At 43.7% G+C, this 26,345-nt stretch overlaps 1 protein-coding gene across 1 annotated transcript in view; it reads left to right on the top strand.

Annotated features, from left to right (window-relative positions):
* Positions 1 to 16,525, top strand: part of LOC143924836 (uncharacterized) — a 122,402-nt gene extending 105,877 nt beyond the window's left edge. The window contains exons 9-10 of the mRNA XM_077449326.1: positions 9,726 to 9,867; positions 11,569 to 16,525. Coding sequence (XP_077305452.1) covers positions 9,726 to 9,867; positions 11,569 to 11,643 — 217 coding nt within the window. The 3' untranslated portion in view covers positions 11,644 to 16,525. The remainder of the gene's footprint in view (positions 1 to 9,725; positions 9,868 to 11,568) is intronic.
* The last annotated feature ends 9,820 nt before the right edge of the window (positions 16,526 to 26,345 follow it).

Below are 26,345 nucleotides of genomic sequence, written 5' to 3'. Positions count from 1 at the left end.
CATGGAGCATGGATTGCAATGTTTTTTTTGAAGCACATGATTAGACCCTGAGGCTCTAACTGGCTTAAAAAAAGGGTGGGCTCAGGGCACAGAGCCCATCCACTCGTGTGACAATAGCGAATTAATATTTGTGTGCAGGTGTGCGATTGCCAAATTCACGTCCGGGGGGCTGTGCAATTGCCGCATTCCCGGAAGTCTTCCGTACGCGCGCAGGGGGGGGGGGGGGGTGTGTTAGTTTGCCAAAACCCCCCGCCCCCCCCCCCCCCATATATTAAGCACCGACCATCACTGGTTGAGGGGTTAGATCTCCGTGGATCAGTCTTGTTTTTCCAGCATATCCCACAGATGCTCTATTGGTCTGAGATCTGAAAAATGTGAAGGCCACACTTCAAACTCATTGTTGTGTTCTTCACACCATTCTTGAAACATTTTTGCAGTGTGGTAGGGAGCATTATGCTGCCGAAAGAAGTCACTGCTATCAGGGAATACCGTTTTCATTAAGGGGTGTACTTGGTCACCAACAAAGTTTAGGTAGGTGGTATGTGTCAAAGTAACATCTACATGAATGGCAGGACCCAAGGTTTCCCAGCAGAACGTTACCCAAAGCATTACACTGCTTTCTTCCCATACTGTATCCTGGTGCCATCTCTTCCCCAGATAAGCAATGCACACACACCTAGCCATCCACAGGATGTAAAAGAAAACATGATTCATCAGACCATGTCACCTTCTTCCATTGCTCTGTGGTCCAGTTCTGATGCCCATGTGCCCACTGTAGGTGCTTTTGGCTGTGGACACAAGTCAGCATGATAGGTCTGTGGCTTTGTAGCCCCATAATGCACAACAAACTGCAATGCCCATTTTTTTCTGCTTTCGGCACATGAACTTCAGGGACATGTTCACTTGCTGCCAGTGGCGGAACTATAGGGGTCGCCAAGATCGCCATGGCGACCGGGCCCCTTGCTGCAGGGGGCCCGAGGCTCTTTGATAGGAGGGGAGGCTGAGAGGAGCTCACGATCATCAGCCGAACTGAAATCGGCAGTGCGGGAGCTCCTCACATTAGGCTTAGTGAAAGCACAGTGTGTGCTCTTTGTCTCCCCTTAGAGTGCAGTACCCGGCAGGAAGAGCAAAGGTAAATGTCTGCTGTTTTTTTTTAATAAGACCATCTACTGTATTTGTGTTTGTATGTGTGTGTGTGAGCATGCTTGTATGTGTGTGTGTGTGTGTGAGCATGCTTGTATGTGCGTGTGTGTGAGCATACTTGTATGTGTGTGTGAGCATACTTGTGTGTGAGCATGCTTGTGTGTGAGCATGCTTGTGTGTGAGCATGCTTGTGTGTGTGCATGCTTGTGTGTGTGAGCATGCTTGTATGTGCGTGTGAGCATGCTTGTGTGTGCGTGTGAGCATGTGTGTGTGTGTGTGTGTGTGTGTGTGTGTGTGTGTGTGTGTGTGTGAGCATGCTTGTATGTGTGTGCGTGTGTGTGAGCATGCTTGTATGTGTGTGCGTGTGTGTGAGCATGCATGTATGTGTGTGTGTGTGTGTGTGTGTGTGTGTGAGCATGCTTGTATGTGTGTGTGTGAGCATGCATGTATGTGTGTGCGTGTGTGTGAGTGTGTGAGCATGCTTGTATGTGTGTGAGCATGCTTGTATGTGTGTGTATGAGCATTAATGTATGTTTGTATGTGTGTGAGCATGCATGTGTGTGTGTGTGTGTGAGCATGTGTGTGTGTGTGTGTGTGTGTGTGTGTGTGTGTGTGTGTGTGTGTGTGTGTGTGTGTGAGCATGCTTGTATGTGTGTGAGTGTGTGTGAGCATGCATGTTTGTATGTGTGTGTGTGTTCATATATGTATGTGTATGTATGCATGTGTGTGTGCATGTGTTTATCAGTGGCGGTGCATCCAAAAGGGTGCACAGGTTCCACCCCCTCTATGACCAATGGATAGATTCATGCATAGCATAGCATGAATCTATCCATGGCCACCGCTGCCACCCCCATATTTAGGTGTTTGGTCCCCTTTGGGGTGCCGGGTGCCTGAATTACAGCGGCGGGGGGGTGTTTTTTCAGCACCTGATTAGAGCCATGGGCTATAATAGGCTTCAAAATAGGTGAACTGCGAGCGCCATGCTTGACACTCACAGTCTACCCAGGTGTGTTAGAAAAGTGAATTAATATTCACTTTCCTAACACTGAACCACCTCTCCACCAATCAGGTGTGCGGGTCTTTTACCCATCACCCGATTGGCTGAAACGATAGACACAGCTATTGGATGCCCATCAGGAGGAGAGGACGGGAGATGAGGATTTCAGTAGCTGCATGGAGGACCCCGCTCATGGCCGTTACCCGCTGCCCCACCAAGACAGGGTAAGTGGCGGACAGACAGTGAGCGGGCGGTGGGAATTCACAGTGGCAGCATTTGATGTGCACAGTAGCAGTATTTGATGGGCACAGTGGCAGCATTTGATGGGCACAGCGGTGGCATTTGATGGGCACAGCGGCAGAGTTTGATGGCCACAGTAGTGACATTTGATGGTACAGTGGTGGCATTAGATGGTACAGCGGTGGCGTTTGATGGGCACAGTGGCTGTAATTTATGTTTTTTAAATCGGATCCTTTATATTCAGCCACCCACTTGGGACTGGGCCCTGGTGTTCCACCATCGGGCTCGGAGAAAAGAGCCCTATCGGGGGGGGGGGCCGCCATGGTTTCCTGCATCGGGGCCCTGAAGGTTCTAGTTATGCCACTGCTTGCTGCCTAACATATCCCACAACTTTCAGATGCTATTGTCACAGGATAATCAATGTTATGCACTTGACCAGTCAGTGGTCATAAAGTTATGGCTGGTGTACATTCACATAGAGTCAAACAGTATTGTTAGTAACACGTTGCATGATCTACCCTTGTGGCTAACAGAAGCTGGAGTCCAGAAAGGATTAGAGAAGCTTAACATAAATAAATCACCTGGTCCAGAAGGCTTACACCCTAGAGTCCTTAAAGAACTCAGTCAGACCACTATTCCTAATCGTAAACGTGGTACCAATATTCAAAAAGTGCAGAGATATATTCCTGGGAACTATAGACCTGTCTAACGTTGGTAGTTTGTAAACTATATGAGGGGATGATGAGGGACCATATCCAAGAATTTGGCAGTCAATTCAGTATAATTATCAGTAATCAGCACTGGTTTACGAAAGGTTGTTCTTGCCAAGCCAACCTGTTAACCTTCTATGAGGAAGTGAGCTGCCATCTGGACAAAGGTAGACTGGTGGTTGTGGTGTATCTGAATTTTACAAAAGCATTTGATACAGTTCCCAAAAAATGCTTAAAGAGGAAGTAAACTCTGATGGGTTTACTTCCTCTTTGAATCCCTGCAAAGGTAAAGCATAATGGACTACTATACATCGCATAATAGTCCATTATGTGTCACTTACCTGACACAAGAGCCAGCGAAGTCACCGCTGTCCCCCGTAGTTCCGAGTGTCCATCTTCTTGGTGAGTCTCGCTGCTCCGGCGCTGCGATTCGTCCGGAGCAGCGATGATGTCACTCCCGCGCATGCGACACTCGCGGCATATCGCCGCGATCTGCGGCTTGCCCAGTGTACCTGCGCGCCGCTGCCTACGTTGCATGAGCCGTAGACAGCGGTGGCTGTCTTCAGGTAAATATCTCCTAAACCGCATAGGTTTAGCAGATATTTCTTGGACCTACAGGTAAGCCTTAATCTAGGCTTACCTGTAGGTTAAAGGGGTTTGTAAGGGTTTACAACCACTTTAATCTCCAAGCTGAGGTTTGTAGGCATGGACCAGAAGGTTTGTTCTTGGATAGAAAACTGGCTACGAGGGCGTGCCCAAAGTGTTATGATAAATAACATACTCAGAATGGTCTAGAGTGGTTAGTGGGGTACCCCAAGGCTCTGTCCTGGGACCAATTTTGTTTAATCTATTTATATAGAGGTTAGGATAAATAGCTCGATCTCAATGTTTGCTGACGACACAAAAATATGTAGGGAAATAGCAAGCAGCAGAATATATACACTTTACAAGAGGACCTGAATAAATTATTGGTGTGGGCTACTGCATGGCAAATTAAGTTTAACATTGAAAAATGTAAGGTAATGCACTTGGGAGGTAAAAATATAAACAAACACAAGTTACTAATTAGGGGGAAAACGCTTAGGGGCTTCCAGGATGGAGAAGGATCTAGGACAGCCTTTCTCAAGCTTTTCAACACTGAGGAACCCTTGATATAACTTTCTGGTCTCAGGAAACCCTGCTAAAAATTACTATATCTACAACTCATGATACATTAGTGTGATGGTTAATGGGAAGAATGTTCCTTACGCTTGTGGACATTGGGAAGAATTACCCCCTTACAAATAGCTAAAAAGATCAATGGTGGCAGTTGGAACTTATCTGAGAGGCAGAAATTGCTAATTTCTCAAGGAACCCCCAGCAACCACTGGAGGAACCCTGGTTGAGAAACCCTGATCTAGGGGTTCTAGTAGAAGACAGACTGAGCAATAGCATGCAGTCTCAAGCTGCGGCTACCAAAGCCAGCAGACTATTAGCATGCATTAAAAAGGGAATTTACTCCAGATTTAAAATTATAATTCTGCCACTTTATACAACTCTGGTTTGGCCGCATCTGAAGTATTCCGTCCAGTTCTGGCCAACAATCCTCAGAAAGGATGTCCTGGAGAGAGTGCAGAGAAGGGCAACTAAATTAATATGAGGACTGGAGGACCTCAATTATGAGGAATGACTACAAGCGCAAACTTTATTCTCCATGGAGAAGAGACGCTTGAGAAGAGATATGATAGTGATACACAAATATCTCAACAGTGATCTAAGTGTAGGGAGGAGACTTTTCAGTCCCAGGGAGTGTAAAAAGACACTGGGCCACATGATGAGACTAGAAGGTTTAACCTTAAGCTGCATAGGGGGGTTTTCACTGTCAGGGTGGTAAGGCTGTAGGTGGAACAGTCTTCCACAAATCGGTGATGTCCACAGGCAGTATGGATAGTTTTAAAAGACATCTTAGCGAAAACAATATACAGGGATACAGGAAATGATTTTTCTCCACATGCACACCTACACGAGTTGAACTGGATGGACTGTTGTCTTTATTCAACCTTAACTACTGTATGTAACTATATGTATGGAAGGATTAGGACTACTATCAAGTTTTTGGCTCACGCTGCTGTCAAATCACATCCAGTGACGTGGCGGGGGGCGGGGCCAAGTGATACAGCGAGTGGCTGTACCCGCCCGCTGTATCACAGGAGCACGCCCGCAAGCACTCCACATCAGGCGTGAAGTTGTGGAGTCCTTGCGGGAGGGAGCTGAGACAGCCGCCGAGGGACCCCAGAAGACCAGGTTCGGGCCACTCTGTGCAAAACGAGCTGCACAGTGGAGGTAAGTATAACATCCTTGTTATTCTAAAAAAAAGTTCCTTTACAACCCCTTGAAGGCATTTATCTGTAATGAATTGTATTGTAACTGTACTGTCTGCCTCATGTTGTAAAGCGCTGTGCAAAATGTTGGCACTATATAAATCCTGTATAATAATAATTTAACAAAAGATAATGAGCAGGCAGGCTTTTATTGCATAAAAGACATGCAGTGTCTCTGCAAAATGCCCCCACCTGCCTGCTCACAGTTTTCAGTGGCATGTGTGCAGCTCAGCTTACATCTCTGGCACGGTCCCCGAGTGCTGGGATGACTGACTCTAGCACATTTGCAGGATTAATAGCATCGCGCGGCGGCCAATGGAGACGCCAAAAGATCAGCACCCGAGGAGAGGGTGCCGGTGCCACCAAGGGACATGGACCATTAGAGAAGAGGTAAGTTTAGTGCCTTTAGTTTCCCTGCACTTTCTGTCCTGTAAACTCAGAAGGAAGTAAGAGTATATTTTCCCAGTATGAAGGAAATCCCTTTAGGCCCCTTTCACACAGGGCGTCCGATCGGGACCGCCTGTCAGTTTTTCAGGTGGACCTGACTGGACCCTTTAGTCTCTTCTATGGAGCAGCAGATATCAGCGCACACATGTCCACTGACACCCACCGTCATCCGAATCGATCCTTTCTGCCAAAAACAGAGGAATGGTGGTCCTGTTCCCCATCTGTCCAGTGGATCGGATTGGATGGAAGTTAACAGCTGGTCCATTTCCATCCGGTTGCCCCATACAGTGCCTTGAAAAAGTATTTATACCCCCTGAAATTTTCCACATTTTGTCACGTTACAAAAAAAACATAAATGTGTTTTATTGGGATTTCATGTGATAGACCAACAGAAAGTGGCACATCATTGTGAGGTGGAAGGAAAATTATAAAATGGTTTTCCAAATTTTTTACAAATAAATATCTGAATGTGCATTTGTATTCAGCCCCCTTTACTCTGATACCCCTAACTAAAATCGAATGGAATCAATTGCCTTTAGAAGTCACCTAATTAGTAAATAGAGTCCACCTGTGTGTAATTTAATCTCAGTATAAATACAGCTGTTCTTTGAAGCCCTCAGAGGTTTGTAAGTGAACAAACAGCATCATGAAGGCCAAGGAACACACCAGACAGGTCAGGGATAAAGTTGTGGAGAAGTTTAAAAGCAGGGCTAGGTTATGAAAAAATATCCCAAGCTTTGAACATCTCAGAGATCACTGTTCAATCCATCATCCGAAATTGGAAAAAGAGTATGGCACAACTGCAAACCTACAAAGACAGGGCCTTCCACCTAAAATGACAGGCCGGGCAAGGAGAGAACTAATCGGAGAAGTAGCCAAGAGGCCCATCGTAACTCTGAAGGAGCTGCAGAGATCCACAGCTCAGGTGGGAGAATCTGACCACAAGACAACTATTCGTTGTGCTCTCCACTCCAAATCTGGCCTTTATGGAAGAGTGGCAAGAAGAAAGCCATTGGTTGAAAAAAGCCATAAGAAGTCACGTTTGCAGTTTGCGAGAAGCCACATGGGAACAGAACAAACGTGGAAGAAGTCAGCTGAGACCAAAAGTGAATTTTTTGTCCTAAAAGCAAAATGCTTTGTGTGGTGGAAAACTAACACTGCACATCACCCTAAACACACCATCTTCACAGTGAAACATGGTGGTGGCAGCATCATGTTGTGGGGATGGTTTTCTTAAGCAGGGACAGGGAAGCTGGTCAGAGTTGATAAGAAGATGGATGGAGCCAGATACAGGGCAATCTTAGAAGAAAACTTGTTCTCTGCAAAAGACTTGAGACTGGGGTGGAGGTTCATCTTCCAGCAGGACAACGACCCGAAACATACAGCCAGAGCTACAATGGAATGGTTTAGATCAAAGCATATTCATGTGTTAGAATGGCCCAGTCAAAGTCCAGACCCAAATCCAATTGAGAATCTGTGGCAAGACTTTAAAATTGCTGTTCACAGACGCTCTCCATCCAATCTGACAGAGCTTGAGCTATTTTGCAAAGAAGAATGGACAAAAATGTCACACTCTTGAGCTGGTAGAGACATCCCCAAAAATACTTTTTATTTTATTTTTTTATTCTAGAGGTCATATGTTTTCAGAAAATATATGGTTTTGGGGTCTTTCACAAATTCTGAAAGGTGTAAGGGAAAATTGAAAAGCTTCAGATTGTTAGAGAAATTTGGATATTTACACTTTTGTGTCTGTTCAATTTTCACCATTTTGCAAAAAGGCGTAGTTTAAAAGTTACAAATATTTGTTATTTATTAACTCAATACAGGTTAAGCTTTCATATTTAGTAAGGCTCGGTTCACACAGGGGCGACACGACTTTAGGACGACTTTGCGAGGCAACTTGGAGACGACTTGAACACGACTTTTAGACACGACCTGGGGCGACTTACAAGTCGCCCCAGGCCAGGCGACTTTTGCCGTGGCCAATCAGAGAATGAGCTCTGAAGGGGGAACTCCACGCCAAATTTCTGAAAAAAATTTGGCATGGGTTCCCCCTCCGAGAGCATACCAGGCCCTTAGGTCTGGTATGGATTCCAAGGGGAACCCCCTACGCCGAAAACCCCCCCCCCCAGATCCACACCAGACCCTTATCAGAGCACGCTACCCGGCCGGCCAGGAAAGGGGGTGGGGACGAGCGGACGCCCCCCCTTCTCCTGAGCCGTACCAGGCCGCGTGCCCTCAACATGGGGGGGGCCTTGGGGGAGGGGGGCGTGCGGCCCCGCCCACCCCAAAGCACCTTGTCCCCATGTTGATGAGGACAAGGGCCTCTTCCCGACAACCCTGGCCGTTGGTTGTCGGGGTCTGCGGGCGGGGGGCTTATCGGAATCCGGGAGCCCCCTTTAATAAGGGGGCCCCCGGAACCCACGCCAAATTTTTTTTTCAGAAATTTGGCATGGAGTTCCCCCTTCAGAGCTAATAATTCTGTCAAAGTCTCCTCCGTATAGACAGAAATCCGACTTGGAGGCGACCTCCATTGAAATCAATGGGTACAAGTCGCCTACAAGTCGGATTGAAGTAGTACAGGAACTTCTTTTGAAGTCAGAGGCGACTTCAGTAGCGTGCATTAAGACGGCTCTCATTCACTTACATTGATTTTTAAATGTTGTCCGACCTGAGGCGACTAGGGGCGACCTGAAGTCGGATCGCAGTCGCCCCTGTGTGAACCGAGCCTAAAGATTTTGTAAATGTTGCTGTGTTTTTATCTGCTAAAGGCTTTAGTGTATTTTTTGCAAATATATTGGTTTGATAAACGTTTGCGCAAATGCTGCAGGGTCTAAAAAATCTGGGTAGGGTCTTTCACAAATTCTGAAAGCAATAGGTGAAAAATAAAAAAGCAAAAGGAAAAATTACAAAAATGGTCTGGCCACCTGAGTGTACAAAATGGAGCACAGGGCCTGGCAGCAAAATGGTTAAACCTTGCTTTCATTTGTTGAGACAATGGTGACCAGGACAATTTATGCCCCGTACACACGATTGGAAATTCCGCCAGCAAAGGTCGGATGAGAGCTTTCGGTCAGAAAATGCGATCATGTGTATGCTCCATTGGATTTTTGCTGGCGGAATTTTCGGCCAGCAAAAGATTGAGAGCATGTTCTCAATTTTTCGGTCTGAAAAAGTTCCGATCACAAATTTCGATCGACTGTAGCAATTCCGACACGCAAAATTCCTATGCATGCTCAGAAACAATTTGACGCATGCTCGGAAGCCTTGAACTTAATTTTCTCGTAGTGTTGTACGTCACTGCGTTCTTGACGGTCGAAAGTTCAGAGAACTTTTGCGTGACCGTGTGTATTCAAGCCAAGCTTCAGCGGAATTCCGTCGGAAAAACCATCTCCAAGTTCTGGAGTGCGATGGAAGATAGCCTTTAGAAACCATGAGAACTGCAGGGTTGATAAGAATTTCACCCTGGATTACATACTACCCCACCACCAATTTATGGAGGCACTAATGCATTGACAAGCAACATACAGCAACACTTCACCATTAACCAACAATATAGGGCTATGCTACAATGCTGAACAATGTATGAGAACACTTCGTCCCTTTTGTGGTGACCCAGGATTTTTCACATTCTAGCAAAGCTCTTTTAAAGGAAAAGAATATTAAACATAAAAAAAAAATTGTCATGAGATATAAAAATACACGACCACTTCACTATATAGTGTAGGTTTGTCACATTTGTTTTGCTGGAAAATAAAGAAACTACTTCCCCTTTAATACTCGCATTTTATAATTTTGAAATATAAACACGACTTTGCTGTGTTCCAGGCTGGAAACGAGCTGCAGCAGCGTCAATGACCTGATGGTTGATTCGGGTAAGGCGAGCGACGTGTCGGTGTGCAGCTGGCCGATGGAACCGATTCACTGGACTCCCTTCCCTATCTTGCACCAGCTCTCTCTACAGTCTCCAGTAAGTGGAGCCCCATAGGGGTTATACTTGGTACCTACAGTCTAATCTGTGAGTGTAGCCTGAAAATGCTTCTTACTGCTATCAAACTCAAAAGATCAAAAATTATTCTTCAATATGGGAAAACCTTTTATGTCTAAGGCAGCACATTGCAGTATTCTTTCTCTAAAGTCAACCCGTACTTTGCCCATTCTAGACAAAGTAACAGGTTCACCCTAAGTTTAGTAAAAAAAAAAACGGATTTGATTTTGCTTATGTAACTACTGTTTGTTGGTTAAGTGGTTGCAAAAGAGTAATGCATGATCTTATTGTTGGACTGTAATGTTGTTTACTACAATAAACATTTTCCTGATATATATAAAAAAAAAAAAACAGCAGAAGGAAGAATACTTTTATTTAAAAGAAAAGTGTGGGATTTCAAAATAGCAAACATAAATGCTCACCTAAGTGGATGCAGCATTAGTGTGGTGCTGCATCTGTCCCCCCGCCGCCTCCAAGACCGAGAACTGAGCGATCAAAGACCACTGATCTCTCAGTTCTCGCTTTTCATTGAGCAGAGAGCTGATAACTGTCAATCACCAACTCTCTGCTCTGCCCCTCCAGCGCTCACTGGAGTTCCAGGCTGTGGAGGGGGTGGGAGCGACTGGCTCTCAACAGCATGCTGAGAGACTTAGTCTGCTTCCAATCCAGGCAACTGGGTGAAAAAGTCAATATCCTTCCAGAGTCTGGACTGGCTAAGTGACGTCAGTCAACAACAGACTTTAGCCTGCTGCTGGCTGAATATGGACGGCAGGAGTGAAGAACTAAGTGCGAAGAAGAGAGAGTGGAAAAGGCAGGCTTAGTTGGCTCTCTTGATAACTGCCTGTCACAGGTCCAGTGCTGGCATTAACCCTGCAGAACCGGAAGCTTAGGGCTGAGGGGTATGGGGGGGGATGTCTAGGGACTGTTCTGTGACATCTGAGGTTGGCCCTACACGGTTGCTTGGGACATGCTCCTTCATATCAAGAAATTCTGGGTATGTCTTTTGACTGCTGGCATTAAACAGGACTGCGGGGGCAAAAAACATAGGTAAATGTATGCTGGGGAGGGTAGGGAGATTAATCTAAACCTGTTGCTTTGCCCTGAATGAGCTAGGGCAGAAAGAGCAGGTTTGCTTTACAGTGAATGTTTAGTGTTTTTTTTTTTATATATATATATATATATATATATATATATATATATATATATATATATATATATATGTGTTGTCTTTCTTTTTTATGGACAGGACAAAAAAAAAGAAGTTTTACATTTAAATTTACAAGTGGAGTAAATATTGCATAATATAATATTATGCAAAAAAATTAATTATTCTGCCAGCAAGTGGAGCTGTAAATTCCCTGTTTATAGAGTCCAATAGCTCAAGGCACACACGTTTATAAGTGTCCTTCATATTCCCCCTTCCTTTGTGAGGGCCGGTGTCAGTGGGCTTTTGTGTGCGTTAGAACTGCTGCAAGTTGATGAAAATGCAAAAGCAGTTTGACAAAGGTCCATGCAAGCTTAGGAGAAGGTCAAATGCACTTGTCGGTAAATTGTGTGTGTGTGTGTGTGTGTGTGTGTGTGTGTGTGTGTGTGTGTGTGTGTGTGTTTTCAGACCACTCAACTCTGTATAACTATAAACGATGGAATAAGGCAGCTGGACTCACGTATTCTCTTTTATTCTAGTTCCACGCACGCAGGCCCCACTCTTATTTCGAGGGAATGGAGCTGGTCAACACAGAGCGGAGCTGGACGGCATAGACCCACAAATGAGATGAGATTTTGGGAAAGGCTCGTGAGAATATCTAACAAAGACAGTGATGGTGGTGCATATAAACGGCACATTCTGACCACTTTCCTCACACTGTGCCGACCCTGCAACACAACCAGATATAGCAACAATGCTAAATACAAGGACTAAAGACTTCAGATGATCAAGTACTGTGAAATGCTGGGGTCATAGCAATGGACTGTGAGATCCTGAACTGTGTAGACAATACCAGGATTCACACGTGGGGAAAAGGAACACTGGATGAATTATGTTCTGCGTGTAGCACTTATTGTGGTGTCCATCATGTGATTGCTCAAACACCCATACTGACTGTTACAGACATATATCATGTCACAACCATACAGTGAATTCATACACTCCTGTCTTGAACATCCTTGCAATAGATAAAACAATTAGGATAACACTAATACTGAAGCGTTGCTTGGCACTTATACAGGGCAGCCTTATGTGTCCTGGAAAATTTTGCAAGACATAGACCGGTTTGTTCATTCTTGAAAATGTAGAACAAAGCCAGTGCTAAAAGGTTTAGGGGTGTCAAATCTGTATCTGATTTATTAAACATCCCCTATCCTAGTCTCTGAGCCTCCAAGAGTTAGTCAGAGATATACAAAGGAAACCTGCCATGAAGGAAATCCAGGGGTCACTATCGTTGATCAGCTTAGGTTACTAGTTGCCTGCCTGACAGTTTGCCATACCAGCAGATGAGCATAAAAGCCATGAAAATAGCATTTTCTGTATCCGCATTGGCTGCCCTCCTACACTGAAAAATGTGGACACCTTCACAAATGGTTGAGGTCAGATGTTTCTGATTTTAACTAGGTCCCCAAAAACCCAAAAGGCATGCTGTGATTGCTAACTGTCACGGGTGCTTTTGCTGTCAAGCCATCAAATGGCTGGTGTCCTAACTGATTACATGTGCAGTACGGTACCACATGGCAACTGCAGATCAAACAGAGGCTAAGATGGCAGCTTCCTTGGCTGTAAAAGGATAGGAACGTTTAGTTCTGCTTTAATGCTACAAAATACAAATATATTTTATAATTCTAGCAGTGTTCAATAAATACAGTTGACAACTGTAAGGTGCTTTAAAAGCATAGTTCAACAATTAAATATCTGTCAGTCATGTCAACAAAAGCATAACAATTGTGATTGAAGTGCAATAAAGGGGGAAAAAAAATGATGTTAATTTTTAAACAAGAGAAAAGAGGAAAAAAAAAAAAAAGAAGCTGAATAAAGAAACTACCGGTCTGTTTCCATTAGGACAGTGGTCTCCAAACTGTGGCCCTTTGCATGCTTTTATCCAGGCCTTGAAGCATTATTCACCCCACTCCTTCCATCAGCAACTGCACTGTTCCTCCCACTGACACCAATGATGGAACACTATTATTGATACCAACGATGGGACGCTATATCTCCTACTTATACCAAAGATGGGCACTATTACTCCCCCTAATACCAAGATGTCATATTGTTTACTCCCACTGGCGCCAGGACATTTTCTTCCCCCGCAGGCCACAGTCCGCGCCCCCCCCCCCCCTCCATAAGTTTGAATAATATTAAACTGGCCCGTTATTAAATTTGGAAACACCTGCATTAAGAGTTGGCTTTTAGAAAATGGCAGCTAGGAGTGATCAACCATTTGCTCTAGCCATAATAGAACTGACTATGCACAAAGCCAGCTCCATAAAGACATGGCTTGATGAGTTTGGTGTAAGGAACTCTAGTGGCCTGCACAAAGCCCTGATCTCAACCCTACGGAACACCTTTAGGATTATTTAGAGCTCCAATAGTGAGCCAGATGAACTTATCCAACTCGCAAGTATCCTAAGCTCACAAATGTACTTTTAACTGAAAGGGCACACATTTAAACAAAAAACACTCCAAAATCTTGTGGAAAGGCTCCCAAGTGTTTGAAGGCTGTTAAAGCCATTAAGATGGTAGGAACCTCAAATTAACGCCTTTTGGAATGGGGCAAGCTCATGTTAGGTGTGGTGGACAGGTGTCCACAAATTTTCCCAGATCAGTGATTTTGATAAAACAGGTCAATCAGATTCAATATGAATTTTCTGTGCAGTTTGCTTAGCCATTGATAATGTGGTAGTCTCCAAAGCTGGTTTTAAAGAAATCTTTCCTGGAGAGGGGCATGGAAGCTTTGCTGACTTCACAAATGAACATGACTGCTTATCAGTTGGCAGGTTTCTTTATGACCAGTGTCATCAAGCCTATGTTGTTCAATAAGTGAAGCACCTTGATCCAAGAATGGTTTGTGAACACTTAGGAGTTATGTGATCTTCTGCAAAAAATGGCATTCTAAAATGTAATCTACTATTACATTATCATGATGGTGAGTGGGAAGAATGCTCCTTAAGCCAGCCATAGATGGTTTGAATCTCGGCCGTCCCTGCAGAACTGGCTGAGATTCAAACCATCTATGGGCAGGCTAAATTGGGTCAACTTGGTTACAACCAGCATGTCACATTTGTACATGCTATTATTGACTGTGGCTATAGCTGCTAGCAATAATCACTGTGTTCTCTTGGGAGGAATGGCTCCCCATGCCCCCCTCTGCCCCAGCTGGGAGGGAGAACACAGTCGATCTACAGGAAGAATATTCCTTATGTTTGTGGTTAGTGGGAAGAATCCCTCTATTATAGATAATTAAAAAGTTCACTGGTAATGGTGGTTACTTATCGGAGAGGCAGAAATTGCTCAAGGAAGTCGCAGAAACCTCCAGAGGAACCCTAGTTGAAAATGGCTAATATGCATACAGTGGATATAAAAAGTCTACACAACCCTGTTAAAATGTCATGTTTCAGTGATGTAAAAAAATGAGACAAAGATAAACCATTTCAGGACTTTTTCCACCTTTAATGTGACCTGTAAACTGTACAATTCAATTGAAAAACAAATCTTTTAGGGGAGTAAAAATAAAATAAAAAAAATAATGTATTTGCATAAGTGTAATTAAGCAATCCCATTCAAACTCATGTTAAATAGCAGTCCGTACACACCTGCCATCATCTTAAGTGCCTCTGATTAACCCCAAATAAAGCTCAGATGTTTTAGTAGGTCTTTCCTGACAGTTTCTTAGGCACATCCTACAGCAAAAGCCATGGTCTGCAGAAAGCTTCCAAAGCATCAGAGGGATCTCATTGTTAAACGGTATCAGTCAGGTAAAGGGTACAAAAGAGTTTCCAAGGCATTAGATATACCATAGAACACAGTCATCAAGTGGAGAAAATATGCCACAACGGTGACATTACCAAGAACTGGACGTCACTCTAAAACGATGATGAAAAGACGAGAAGAAAACTGTCAGGGAGGTTGCTGAGAGGCCTACAGCAACATTAAAGGAGCTACAGGTATATCTGGCAAGTACTTGCTGTGTGGTACATGTGACAACAATCTCCCATATTCGTCATATGTCTGGGCTATGGGGTAGAGTGGCAAGACGGAAGCCTTTTCTTATGAAGAAAAGCATCCAAGCCCGGCTACATTTTGCAAAAACACATCTGAAGTCTCCCAAATGCATGTGGGAAAATGTGTTATGGTCTGATAAAAACCAAGGTTGATTATTTTTGCCCATAATTCCAAAAGATGTGTTTGGCACAAAACCAACAATGCACATCACCAAAAGAACACCATACCCACAGTGAAGCATGGTGGTGGCAGCATCATGCTTTTTGCTGTTTATCTTCAACTGGAACAGGGGCCTTAGTCAAGGTAGAGGGAATTATGAACAGTTCCAAATACCAGTCAATACTGGCATAAAACCTTCAGGCTTCTGCTAGAAAGCTGAACATGAAGATCAACTTCATCTTTCAGCATGACAACGACCCAAAGCATACATCCAAATCAACAAAGGAATGGCTTCACCAGAAGAAGATTAACGTTTTGGAATGGCCCAGCCAGAGCCCAGACCTGAAACCGATCTGAAAATCTGTGGGGTGATCTGTAGAGCACTGTGCACAGGAGATGCCCTCACAATCCGACAGATTTGGAGTGGGAGAATATTTCCAAATCAAGATGTGCCATGCTGATAGACTCATACCCAAAAAGACTGAGTGATGTAATAAAATCAAAAGATGCTTCAACAAAGTATTAGTTTAAGGGTGTGCAACCACATTATTTTATTTTTACTTCCCTCCACCTAAAAGATTTCAGTTTGTTGTTAAACTGAGTTGTACAGTTTATCGGTCACATTAAAAGGTGGAAAAAGTTCTGAAATTATTTATCTTTGTCTCATTTTTTTTACATAACAGAGACCTGACATTTTAACACGTGTCTGTAGACTTTTTATATCCATTGTACATATAAAGTACACATACATTTTACATTGCATGTCGCTGCCTCAGGGCCTTCAAATCTTGCACCTATTAAGGTACTGACTGATGTATGAGTAAATTCTAGAAGCAAATATTGGGGTCTCTGATCCAAAAACTCAAAGGAAGTTGGGTCATGAAGCACGACGGCGATTCAGAACACAGGAGTTTATCAACAAAGTCCCAAGCAGAACAAATAACACATTAAATTGGCTAACTCAGAGGCCTGAACTCAAAGTCAATGAAATGCTGTAGTATGATCTGAAGCCGTTCAATCAGCATCCAAAGATATAACCTACAATGTGTTTATTGTACAGAAATGGAATAAAACACATCCTAATGGCTGTACGAGTCTGACTAGCAGCTACAAAAACACATCCCCTAATTACTAAATATAAGCATCCATGAAACTTGTTTTGTGACTTTGTTTATAACTATTTGTTCAGGAAAGACCTGGTGGTATAAAATGTACAGTAGAGTCTTCTGACACCGGTGTATGTAGTGTGGAATAAACAAATCTATTTTATAAGGTTGCATTTGTGCCATAAACCAGTGGTTCTGGGAGTACAGTTGACGCAAGGGGATTAACTGCATGGCTCCTCCTACTATCCCAAAATAAGGAATAATGTTTTTTTTTTTTTTTTAAACACACTCCCTTGTTGGAGGACGCCACGCTAAGCCCCTCCCCCACCATCACATCGTGCCCCCCTTCTTTCTTTTTAAAAAAAAGTTTTCCCACGCAAGCACGGGCCTCCTATCAGACGAGATCTACTGAGTGAGGGAGGGATGGCATGGAGGAGATCTCAAAGCCGCCGCCGTGTAGGGGCAGTGAAAGAAAACAGCATTGCTGATTGTTTTTAGTTCTCACTGATACTCAGCCTCTTGAAGAAGAGGGGGAAGAGTTCAGCTCAGGTGGGGGGAGTCTGGAGGGGAGTCTGGAGGAAGCAAAACCCCCCAAACTTACCGGACGGTCTCTGCCTGCTAGCCGGAGGAAAAAAGCCTGCTGCTTCTGTGATACAGTGCAACTCTAAGCAAAGCATGAGAAGGTACGTGCTCTATACAGCACCCAGTGCTGCTGACACTTAGCCATGACAACATTTACTTTAAAGGAGACATTTCATAAGAAAATTTTAAAATTCCTTAGAAAAACTCCATTTACCTTTCTCGCCGCAGTTTTTTCTGTGGTAAAACCAACAGACCCTATCTTCAGCCTTCATAGTGGGTTCCGTTAAACCTTCAGGAACCGGGGACCCTCTGGGAGCCCACAGTCCTGGACCTGTAAAAAGCACCCCGCCAGTAAAACTTTATGGCCTTAATACCAAAAGTACTGGATCCCGGGGGTCCAGCTCTCTAAAAAGAGAAGCGTTACAGGCAAAACCTAGTTTCTTCGGATATGAGGCCTGAGCACCATTCAATTCGGCCTAAAAGACATTTTGAATGGATCTGGCTGCATAGCTGGCCCCAGCAAGTATTGCTCCAGAGGAGCTCAGCACAGCACATTTTGACCACATCTTGACATTGTGACCAAGACCTTAGACACTGGCGAAAAAACTGAGATACTCCCAGTAATGGGAGGGGTTATATAGGGAGGCAACTTTCTGTTTAGGGTGTGCCAGTGTCCAGCACCTGAAGGTGGCCTATAACCCACTTAGTAATCACTATGGCTCTGTGTCCCGTTAAAGAAAATATGTTGTGTTTATGATGGATGTGAGACACGGGGACCTTCTATTTTTAACAGGCTCCACTGCTGGAGAATGGCACAGCTGAGCAAATGGGCATACCTGTACATCCCTTTAAATTTGCCGCCGTGCCAGCCGGGACCTCCGTGAGTCAGGTCGCGGGTCCCGTGGACTTGATTGTCTCACGGGTAGGAACGGGGAGATGCTAATGTAAACAAGAATCTCCCCGTTCAGTAGTGTCACAGGGAGCAGAGATCAGTGACGTGGCACACGTAGCCATGCCCCCCACCGTTACAAACATGCCCCAGGACACACTTAACCCTTACCCTGTCCCCTAGTGGTTAACTCCTTTACTGCCAGTGTCATTTACACAGGAATCAGTGCATTTGTATAGCACCGATTGCTGTATAAATGACAATGGTCCCAAAAATGTCCGATGTGTACACCATAATGTCGCAGTCACGATAAAAATCGCTGATCGCTGTCATTACTAGTAAAAAAAAAAAAAAAAAATCATAAAAATGCCATAAAACTATCCCCTATTTTGTAAACGCCATAACTTTTGCACAAACCAATCAATAAACGCTTATTGCAATTTTTTGTACCAAAAATATGTAGAAGAATACGTATCGGCCTAAACTGAGGAAAAAAAAATGCTTTTTGTATATTTTTGGGGAATATTTATTATAGCAAAATGTAAAAACTAATGCGCTTTTTTCAAAATTGTTGCTCTTTTTTTGTTTATAGCGCAAAAAATAAAAACCGCAGGGGTGATCAAACACCACCAAAAGAAAGCTCTATTTGTGGGAATAAAAGGACGTTAATTTTGTTTGGGAGCCACGTTGCACGACCGAGCAATTGTCAGTTAAAACGACGCAGTGACAAATCGCAAAAAGTGCTCTGGTCAGGAAGGGGGTAAAATATTCTGGGGCTGAAGCGGTTAAAGAGAACCTGCCACCAACTTTAAAACTGCAGGTAAAAACTGAAAAATCAAAAAAATTGACATGCAGCATTTTTCCTTTACATAAAAGATTCTTGATTCACTTACAATGTTCCTCTGAACTTGCAAGAGAGTCCACCCCATTATAGCCCTTTTCCCTTCTGGGAGGGTCTAATTACTGTCTGTGCTGGCCAGTTCCTCCACCACTCCCTACATAACCTTTTATTTAGTTGTCATGCAAAGGGGAATACCATAGAGCAGAGCCCTCCAAAATGCGACCAACAAGCCGGGTGTGGCCCTTTGCTTGCCTTTATCCAGTCCTTGGGGCACTTTACCATCTATTAATATGAGGCACTATTCCTTCCCCTGACGCCAATGATGGGGTACTTTTCCTCCCACTGACACCAGAGATGGGGGTCTATTGCTCCCACTGACAAATTATGGGGCACTATTCTTTCCACTGACACCAATGATGGGGCACAATCTATTCCTCCCACAACACCAATGGTCTATTCCTCCCATGACACCAATGATGGGGCACTATTCCTCCCACTGATATTATTGATGGGGGACTGTTTCTCCCACTGACACCAATGATGGGGCACTGTTCATTCCTCTAACACCAATAATGGAGCACTATTCCTCCCACTGACACCAATGGTGTAATTGTTTTACTCCCACGAATAACTAAGCTTAAGGCAGTGTTTACTCCCATTGATGCCAGGACATTTCTATTCCCACTGGCCAGTCTGGCCCCCCTAAAGTTTGAAAGGCAGTAAACTGGCTGTTTGTTTTGAATGTTTGGAGACCCTGATAGAGCTGGGGCTGCCGACATGTCCAAGATGGCAGCACTCTTGTGTGAATGTCTACACAAGGGAGGCTTTTACAGATAAAAAGAATGCATAAACACAGTAGAAGCACATTAAGCTTTGACATTAGGCCCTCGTTCACACTGAACATGGCTTTGAAATCGTGCTAACTCATCTGAACTTGCACAATTTCAAAGCTGCGTTTCAGTCCGACTTCTGGGGCGACTTGAAATACATCTGTGCGGGTTCTTGCACATAGATTTATTGAAATTGCCAAAAGTAGTGCAGGAACTACTTTTGTAAATCGGAGCAACGTTGCACCGATAGGGATGCCCCTACTGCCAGCAATAGGTTTCTGATTTGAAATGTGATTTGACCTGTCAAATGGTGCTGATGTGAACAGGGGCTTAAACCTGGAAGCTGATTGGCTACGTACAGCTTCACCAGATTCTGTGTACATCAGTTTTAGTAATATCCCCCCACCCCCAATGTGGGGAATGCAGTGCCCTTCCCTCCTGGAAGGAGTTTGAATTCCCCATGCAACAGGGAAAGTAGCCAGATCCCCACTCGGGATATTAGCCTGGCTCACACGCTTTTTCGTGATGAAAATGCATTGGTAACTGAAAATCAATTTGTAGCATCTGCACAGAGAAAGGTATGTACGCCTAGGATGCACTGCAGATTCCACATGGTGGGCGGGGATCATCGCTGAGGGGCCCAATCCAGGGTCTACCTGAATTGTCAACAGATGAAACAGCTTAGTTTACTGCTGCAGGTAATCTCCAGATTATGGACTTCATGGGACCACTTGACTTCTCGTTCTTAATTTTTGTTGACCGAGAGGCTCTTGCACTAGGTTCTCCAGATAAGGCGATATTTAATCAGGTCAATATTCTCATAATTTGATCATTAATAATCTCTCTAAAAATTCCAGCCCCTCACTCCATGTTAGGTCTCAGGGGTTCAAGAGTTTAGATCTATGGCTGTGGTTGGCGTTAGACTGCAGTATTCTTCTGTAGGCCCTAGTGTCATCTTAGGGTGGTGCCTCTCTGGCACCCTGCTCCTTTTGTCATGTTGACTTCATGGGAATGAACCTTCAGTTCTCTATTGAGTCTCAGGAGTCACTTTACATTTTCAAGGGTCAGGAGTGTAAGGCCGCTGGTCTTCTTACTTAGACCTGTTGTTATTTTTATTGGGCTCCTTTACCGTGCTTGTTCTTCCTGGGGTTTGTCCCCAGTGTTTTTATGTTGATCACATTAGGTTCTGGGTCTACTTCTCTACTAACAAATTAGCTGTTCATCTATTGTGAGTTCTGGTTAATTATTTTTTATCTAGCACAGTTTTGGTGTTGCCTTCTGTGTGGAGGTCTTTCATTTTTAGTGATGAACTTCTGCATCCTTATTTGGAGTATTAGATTACTTCTCTCTACCACTCTGTTTTCCTTTCGATTTTGTTGCCAAGATCCCTTTATCTACTAGGGGTTTCCATCATATCAATTCAGATTTTGGAGTTGGTCCTCCGGGGGGGGGGGGCCTCTTCTTTGAAGTGCTCTTCTTGAGGCTTGTATGAATAGTTGTTGCTGTGTTGCCAACCCCTTCATTGGACTTCTTTTGAACATCCGAACTGTATCTGAACTCCTAAGACCTTCCATGGATGCAAAAGAAAATGGGATTTTTATTTTTGTTTTGTACTTACTCTAAAATCCACTTCTTGGAGTCAATACAGGACACCTCCCTGCCACAGGACCCAACCCTATATTTAACTTTTTTTGCACATGACCTTGGCACTGCTTTTTCATAAAACTGAGGCACGCTGGGTAGAGGCTGGTGTACAATTTGTTTTTTCAGTTCAACCTGTAGACAGCAGTAAAAGCCTATTGTGGCTGTTATTTTTGCTTTGAAATTCTGGGGTCCTAATTTGATTTCCACTAAGAACTGCATGGAATAGTATATTGTTTGAGGATTTGAGAAATTGTGGAAAAGCATGAGTAATCTCAAGGTTACAAGTCTATTTCCAGAGATCATAATGTTCCTGTGTTCACTGTGCACAACATTGTCAAGACGTTTACAGCCCATGGCACTGTAGCTAACCTCCCTGCACAAAAGAGAAAAATTTAACAAAGAGTTTGTCAAAACTTACCAGATGAAGCCAAAATCCTTTTGGGAATATGTTCTATGTACAGATGAAAATATTGCAGCTTTTTGGAAAGCCCATCAATCTACGGTTTTCAGAAAGATAAATGAGGCCTTTAAAGAAAAGAATATATGCAAACATGGTGGAGGTTCACTGATGTTTCAGGGTTGCTTTGCTACTTCAGGCACTGGATGTCTTTGCCATGCGCATGGCATTATGAAATCTCAAGACTACCAAAGAATTCTTGGGTGTAAGGTAGGGCCCAGTGGCAGAAAGTTGGGTCTCCATCAGAAGTCATGGGTCTTCGAGTAGGATAATGACCCAAAGCACACATCAGAAATGGTTTAATACATAGCGTTGGAGAATACTGAACTGGTCAGCAATGCTAAAATCCATAGAGCACCTGTGGAGAGATCTCAAAACAGCAGTTGGGAAAAGGAACTCTTCCAATCTGAGAGACCTGGAACAATTGGTGAAAGAAGAGTGGTCCAATATGCCAATGGAGAGGTGTAAGAAACTTATTAATGGTAACAGGAAGCCATTGATTTCAATTATTTTTTCCAAGGGGTGGGGTGTGCTACCAAATATTAAATTGAGGGTGGCAATAATTCTGTCCAGTGCATTTTTTGAGTTTTGCGTAGAATTAATTAGATTTAGCTTTTAGTTTCTCATTTTTTTGTGTCATACCAAGACAAAAACTAAAACACGAGACTGCTTAAACACACTATATATATATATATATATATATATATATACACACATACACACACACACACATACAGTCTCTCACAAAAGTGAGTACACCCCTCACATTTTTTGTAAATATTTTATTATATCTTTTCGTGTGACAACACTGAAGACATGACACTTTGCTACAATGTAAAGTAGTGAGTGTACAGCTTGTAGAACAGTGTAGATTTGCTGTCCCTTCAAAATAACTCAACACACAGCCATTAATGTCTAAACCGCTGGTAACAAAAGTGAGTACACCCCTAAGTAAAAATTTTCAAATTTGTCAATGGAAGTTCAACATGGCACCTCATGACAAACAACTCTCTAAAGGATCTGAAAAAAAAGAATTGTTGCTCTATATAAAGTTGGCCTAGACCAGTGATGGCGAACCTTGGCACCCCAGATGTTTTGGAACTACATTTCCCATGATGCTCAACTACACTGCAGAGTGCATGAGCATCATGGGAAATGTAGTTCCAAAACATCTGGGGTGCCAAGGTTCGCCATCACTGGCCTAGACTATAAGAAAATTGCCAAGACCCTGAAACTGAGCTGTAGCACGGTTGCCAAGACCATACAGTGGTTTAACAGGACAGGTTCCAATAAGAACAGGCCTGGCCATTGTCAACCAAAGTAGTTGAGAGCACATGCTCAGAATCATATCCAGAGATTGTGTTTGGGAAATAGACGTATGCAGAGGTTGAAGGGGTGGGGGGATCAAACTATACACTGCATTAAATTGGTCTGCATGGCTGTCGTCTCAGAAGGAAGCCTCTTCTAAACATGATGCACAAGAAAGCCTGCAAACAGTTTGCTGAAGACAAGTAGACAAAGGACATGGATTACTGCAACCATGTCCTGTGGTCTGATGAGACCAAGATAAACTTATTAGGTTCAGGTGGTGTCAAGCGTGTGTGGCGGCAACCAGGTGAGGAGTACAAAGACAAGTGTGTCTTACCTAAGGTCAAGCATGGTGGTGGGAGTGTCATGGTCTGGGGCTGCATGAGTGCTGCCCGCACTGGTGAGCTAAAGTTTATTGAGGGAACCATGAATGCCCACATGTACTGTGACATACTGAAGCAGAGCACAATCCCCCTCCCTTTGGAGACTGGACCGCAGGGCAGTATTCCAACACAATGACCCCAAACACGCCAAGATGACCACTGCTTTGCTAAAGAAGCTGAGGGTAAAGGTGATGGACTGGCCAAGCATTACTCCAGACCTAAACCCTATTGAGCATCTGTGGGGCATCCTCAAATGGAAGGTGGAGGAGTGCAAGGTCTCGAACATCCACCAGCTCAGTGATGTCGTCATGGAGGAGTGGAAGAGGACTCCAGTTGCAACCTGTAAAGCTCTGGTGAACTCCATGCTCAAGAGGGTTAAGGTAGTGCTGGAAAATAATGGTGGTCACATAAAATATTCACACTTTGGGCCCAATTTGGACATTTTCACTTAGGGGTGTACACACTTTTATTACCAGCGGTTTAGACATTAACCACTTAAGGACCAGGCCTCTTTTTCAGACTTGGTGTTTACATGTTTAAAACAGTTTTTTTTGCTAGAAAATTACTTAGAACCCCCAAACATTTTATATTGTTTTTTTTCTAACACCCTAGAGAATAAAATGGCGGTCATTGAAATACTTTTTTTCACACCGTATTTGCGCAGCGGTCTTACAAGCGCACTTTTTTTGGAAAAAATTCACTTTTTTGAATAAAAAAATAAGACAACAGTAAAATTAGCCCAATTTTTTTTATATTGTGAAAGATAATGGTACGCCGAGTAAATTGATACCCAACATATCACGCTTCAAAATTGCGCCCGCTCGTGGAATGGCGTCAAACTTTTAGCCTCAAAAATCTCCATAAGCGACATTTAAAAAATTCTACAGGTTGCATTTTTTATGTTACAGAGGAGGTCTAGGGCTAGAATTATTGCTCTCGCTCTACCGATCGTGGCGATACCTCACATGTGTGGTTTGACCACCGTTTTCATATGCGGGCGCTACTCACATATGCGCTCGCTTCTGTGCGCAAGCTCGTCGTGACGGGGTGTTTTTAAAAAACTTTTTTTTTTTTTCTTATTTATTTTAATTGATTTTATTTATTTTTACACTGTTTAAAAAAAAAAATGGATCACTTTTATTCCTATTACAAGGAATGTAAACATCCCTTGTAATAGAAAAAAGCATGACAGGTCCTCTTAAATATGAGATCTGGGGTCAAAAAGTCCTCAGATCTCATATTTGGGCTAAAATGCAAAAAAAATGACATTTAAAAAAAAATATACCTTTAAGAGGTATGGGCAGAAGTGACGTTTTGACGTCGCTTCCGCCCTCCTATGGTATATAGACGAGTGGGGGCCACTTGTCTCTATGCCCAGCTAGGAAGAGGACCCGATCGCTTCCACCGCTACGACGGCTCAGGTAAGCGGCGGAAGGTGCGGGAGGGCGGCGGGAGGGGGGGTGGCACCTCTCCCGCTGCCGATAGCGGTGATCTCGCGGCAAATCCGCTGCAGGGACCACTGTTATCGTACAGCCGACCGCCGCCTGAAGAGATGGATATCTCGGTTGTGGCAGCAGCTGCTGCCATTACTGAGATATCCCTCTTCAAAAATAGGACGTACATCGTCGCGCGGTGGTTGGCAAGTGGTTAATGGCTGTGTGTTGAGTTATTTTGAGGGGACAGCAAATTTACACCGTTATACAAGCTGTACACTCACTACTTTCACTCTTCTCTATACTTGCTCTATTTCCAGTACATCCTTCCTGAGGACTGGTGCCCAGCACTGGACAGCATACTCTAGGTGCGACCAGACCAGAGTCTTGTAGAGAAGGAGAATTATCGTTTTATCTCAAGTTAAACCCCTTTTTAATGCATGCCAATATTCTGTTTGCTTTGTTAGCAGCAGCTTGCATGCCATTGCTGAGCCTATCATCTACTAGGACCCCCTGGTCCTTTTCCATCCTAGATTCTTCCAGGAGGATCTCCTCCCAGTGTATAGATTGCATTCATATTTTTCCCACCCAAATGCATTATGACATTTTTCTACATTAAACCTCATTTACCATGTAGTTGCACACCCCATTAATTTGTTCAGATCTTTTCGCAAGGTTTTTCACATCCTGCAGAGAAGTTATTGCCCTGCTTAGCTTAGTATCGTCTGCAAATACAGAGATTGAACTGTTTACCCCATCCTCCAGGCTGTTTATAACCAAAATAAAAAGGATTGGTCCCAGCACAGAACCGTGGAGTACACCACTACCCACCTCTGACCATTCTGAGTACTCCCCCATTTATCACCCCCCCCCCCCCCCGAACTCGCCCTTGTAGCCAGCTTTCAATCCATGTACTCACCCTATGGTCCATGGCACCGAACCTTATTTTGTACGGTAAACGTTTATGGGGAACTGTGGTCAAATGCTTTTGCAAAATCCTATGAGCCTTCCTTTATCTAGATGGCAACTCTCCTCCTCATAGAAGGTTAATAGATTGGATTCATGAAGAATCGTTCTTGCCTTACCATGCCGATTACTGCTAATGATACCGTTCTCATTACTAAAATCTTGTATAGAGTCCCTTATCATGCCCTGCAAGAGCTTGCATACTATTGATGTTAGGTTAACTGGTCTGTAATTCCCAGGGATGTATTTTGGGCCCTTTTTTAAATATTGGTGCTACATTGGCTTTTCTCCAATTAGCTGGTACCATTCCAGTTAGTGGACTGTCAGAAAAAAAATAGAAACATTGGCCTGGCAATTACCTGAGTTCCCTCGGAGTATCCTCGGATGCAAGCCATTTGGTCCCGGTGATTAATGTTAAGTTTCCCAAATCTAATATTAATTCTGTACTCTTAACCATGGCGGTGCTTCCTGTGATGTGTCATAAGGAGAAACACTACAGTTTTGGTTACTGAAGTCCCCCGATTCCCTCGTGAAGCCTGCGAAGACCAAATTCAATACCTTCTCCATCTCCCCAGCCTTTGAAACCAGATGTCCTTCCTCATTCTTTATGGGTCCAATATGGTCTGTCCTCCATTTTTTACTAAATATTGAAA

The sequence above is a fragment of the Lithobates pipiens genome, unplaced genomic scaffold (genome assembly GCF_037356315.1).
Source record: "Lithobates pipiens isolate NorthernLeopardFrog02 unplaced genomic scaffold, aLitPip1_a1.2 Scaffold_22, whole genome shotgun sequence".
Taxonomy (NCBI): Eukaryota; Metazoa; Chordata; class Amphibia; order Anura; family Ranidae; genus Lithobates; species Lithobates pipiens.
Note: the sequence above shows the minus strand (reverse complement) of the source record. Positions and strands in the feature narration are given on the sequence as shown.